The sequence below is a fragment of the Arachis stenosperma genome, chromosome 3 (genome assembly GCF_014773155.1).
Source record: "Arachis stenosperma cultivar V10309 chromosome 3, arast.V10309.gnm1.PFL2, whole genome shotgun sequence".
Lineage (NCBI taxonomy): Eukaryota > Viridiplantae > Streptophyta > Magnoliopsida > Fabales > Fabaceae > Arachis > Arachis stenosperma.
This window is the reverse complement of record NC_080379.1, coordinates 24,327,643-24,331,413: the sequence shown is the minus strand read 5'-3', so window position 1 is coordinate 24,331,413 and position 3,771 is coordinate 24,327,643. Positions and strand designations below refer to the sequence as shown.

The following is a 3,771-nucleotide window of genomic DNA, read 5'->3' as shown; positions in this document are numbered from 1 at the left end:
TGATGCCATCATGGCTCAATAAGTTATCCAAAAGCTATTGTCCCCAACTATTTATCTCCATTAATTGAATTAATTTTTTTGAAGATATGTACCAATAAATAAATAATCTAAAATAATGATAAAGGGGTGCCCTTTCGAAGAACCAATTACAAGTTAGTTTGTCATTTGAGAAATAGATAGGATCGGTGTCAGAACTCAGAAGAGCTATTCTAAATTTAGACGTAAAAAACTAAAAATATATCAAACCTTTTAATGTTTGACTATAACAAAATATTTTCTGTGGCTTTAGAGAAATTTCAATTATATCACAGGTGGAGAAGAATGCTTCAACTTATGTATATCACGTAACACTAACATTCTTATATTGACAAATTCAATTAAGACGTGCACTTGAACGTGCGAAAACAAAGACACTTTTTTCCCCCTCATAACGTTTATAATTTTTTAGTCAATGAATATGTTCCTATCATATAAAATACAAGCAGAGTAGTACCACAATGAAGAGTGTTTTTTTTATGAAAAAATATTCTATTTATAATAAAAAATATTAAAAAATAAATATATTATGTACAATACATATTCTCTTAGAAAATTTAGTTACATTTTTTATTTTTCATTCAAGTTTTCACTTTATCAAAGAAATTTCTCCAATTCATTTATGATTTGGTTATTTTGTGAGCTTTAGTCATCATCGAATTAAATCTTCTTAAATTGGTCCAGACATAAAATAAAATAAATAAATAATAAATATAATGTTAGGGTGACGTTAGACGATAAACATGAGAGTGATGAGAAACAAATTTGAGACCACTAAATTTTCTAAGTGGCAAACCCCACTCTTTCAACTTGCATCTTAATTATATGCCGTATGTTAAATCAGCAATTGACAAATCATAACCCCCACCTTATTAGATCATCTTCAACTTCAAAAGGGTGATGTAACTCATAGCCCAATCAAATGTTAATACAAATATGCTACAATAATGGTATAAAATCAGTTTTTCCACTTTCACATAATGGTCCCTTGGTCCTTGATATAGTAACAGAATTTCCATATGATTTTAAAAGAGTTTGCTACATACTCTCCATGATTCAATAATATTTTTCCATTTTCAAATAGTGTTGTGAAGATCGTTGTATCAACAACCAGATTTTGTTTAAATAAGTAACATTATTTATGATCAAAACGATGATCCAGACTCAAAAGTGATTTATCAAGAATCATACTAAGTCATTAAGATATCAGTGATACATAGATAATATATGGCTATGAACACAGTTTATAACTTTGTATGACAAGAAAAATGAAGCAAACTGAAAAATTTTGCCAACGAAATAAAATCATTTGTATAATTTTGGTACAATGTATAATACATCTTTGTATATAACCTAAAACACTTTGTCTCACTGCGTAACATTAGTTACACGGATCAAACAATGCCACAATAATTTATCATAAATAATTGTCAAGTCATTGACATCTCACATCTGCAGTACGTGTTTTTACATATTTTAAAATAGAGTATCACGAACGTTACAGAATGATAAAGCCATCTTGTTTCGAAAATTATGAGCTCAAAATAGTGATTGCTATAATAGTTATACAAAACGTGACCCAATTGACATAAGAGAGAGCCTTCAGAAAAGTTGGAACAAAAGACCAATGAAACCAAGTATGGCCAATAACAACATAGAATCATAAGGAGCAGCAGGATGAGCAGAGTTAGAAACAGAGGAACTGTTATTGGATGTTTTCACATTGGTGCAATCAAGGCCTTCATTGCCTTCCTTGCACTCATTAGCAAAGAGACCAGGAGGGTACTTTCCATAGATGTTTATGTAACTGAACATGACTGAGGCACAATCAGTTGCCATATCATTGATTTCATTGATGAAAGGGCATGCAAATTGCTTGAATGCTTCACAGCAAACCTTTTGTGGGTATTGTGGTCCTTTGCATTGGCTTGTTAGGATTGTGTAGTTCTGATTCTCAAAGTCAACTCCACAAGCTGCACATTATAGGACAAAAAAAGTACATTTATCAGTGGGTTCAGCCAGAGAAATGCTTTGTATACTTATTCTGTCTTATACACGGAATCGACACATGCTAACAAAATTATGACATCTCTAAGTGGTTTTATTGTTCAGGAGAGGTATTATTTTAGTTCTTAATGTTTGGATCAAATTCTACTTCAACGAAATGAGTAACGTAAAAGTTAACAATATTAATAGTTAAGTCATATATTAGCTTGTATTAGGAAAATATAACCAAAATCTTCTTGTAACCATTCGTCTTTTAGTTCTCTTTCTTGTACCAAACTCCAAATCCTATTAATCAATCATCAATACTCTAGGATCAAAGAAAAATATTTCATATTGGTGATCATTGGTGGCCGATTTTACTTGCATAGTGAAATTGAACGTTATTGATTTTTCAACATGTTGAATATTCATGTCAAATTTAACGGTGGAACAACATTAAATCTGTCAAAAACTTTTTGGGGCTGAAATAAAACGTTTAAAACGTTAAGGATTAAATTAGAACTTGATTAAAAAATTTGGGACTAAAATAGTATTTTATCATGTTACTTATTAGAGAATCATAATGCAACAAACTTGTCACCATTTGGCATGATCAAGGCCAATACATTCAATTCCTAAAAAATCAGTTTGATTTCAGGTACTTTGTAACTTTACACTACCTACATTTGATTGAAAGAAAATCAATTGAAGAAGCATACCTATTTTAGCTAAGACATCTAGATTGCAAATAAAAGATTACCTAATCTGGTTGAGTTACAAATAATCCGAAAATTTTAAAGTAATCCACATTATGTTCCAAGTGGTAATTTATCATTTCGATTATCACCTAAGGTATAACATTATAAAGATGTTTCAAATTCCAGCGTAATTATCTTCTGAATTACCACTAATCAAATTAGGTAATGCAAAATGTAATGTTACCTTTCTTAGCCTGTAGGAGGGAACGGGAGGTGGATGCCCCAGACTCAAATATATCATCTGTCTTAAAACAAAATTCAACTACATTAACAAATATATAATAACAATGTGTAACTATGATAATGTGACAGTTCGCATGATTGGAAAAATAAAATAATGCAAAAACATGTGAAGATGGAAAATGTACTTGAAAGGAATGGGGAGGCAGTGGCCAATGTGGATATAAGGAAGAAATAGAGAATGGAAGAGAACAATGCCTTTGAACTCATTATCTCTTTCATTCTTACCCCTCTTTCTTATTTTGTTTTATTTTTCCCCCTTTCTCTTCGATGGATCTGCTTCTTTTGTTTTTGTTTTTGTTTTTGTTTTTCTGGTTTGGAGAGAGAGAGAGAGAGAAAGAGAGAGAGAGAGAGAGAAGGAATTGCGGTGTGAATGAATGGTGTTTTCATTGTAGCTGAGTTGCAATGGTTCTTCTCCCTGCGTTGTCGTTGCCTTTGGCATTTTTATTTTTGGTGCATAATGGCTTTGGCACTTGGCAGTTATTAAGTTATTACTAACCCTTATTTACCCCTGAATGCTAGCTAGCATGAGGAAGTTATTTTTTTACTCAGGTAAGGAAATTGCGTGGTGCAGCTCATTGCGTGACGCGTCGGTTCGTGTGATTACAGCGCAGACATCGTCTGCTACCGGTGACTGACGACGCAGGGTGTTGTCTACGATGCAGGGTATCGTCTGGACTTTGGAGTAAGTTAATTCGGGAATTCTTTTTTATGGCAAATTCTTTGATATTTTTTTTATCGTTTTTTGGCA

At 32.1% G+C, this 3,771-nt stretch overlaps 1 protein-coding gene across 1 annotated transcript; it reads right to left on the bottom strand.

Moving 5' to 3' along the window:
- Positions 1-1,470: 1,470 nt before the first annotated feature.
- Positions 1,471-3,055, bottom strand: LOC130965706 (GPI-anchored protein LLG3-like; the record flags this gene model as incomplete). Its single annotated transcript, XM_057890462.1, has 2 exons — positions 1,471-2,009; positions 2,965-3,055. Coding segments are annotated over 2 exons (462 nt in total), but the record flags the coding sequence as incomplete, so codon positions are not given.
- Positions 3,056-3,771: the final 716 nt, after the last annotated feature.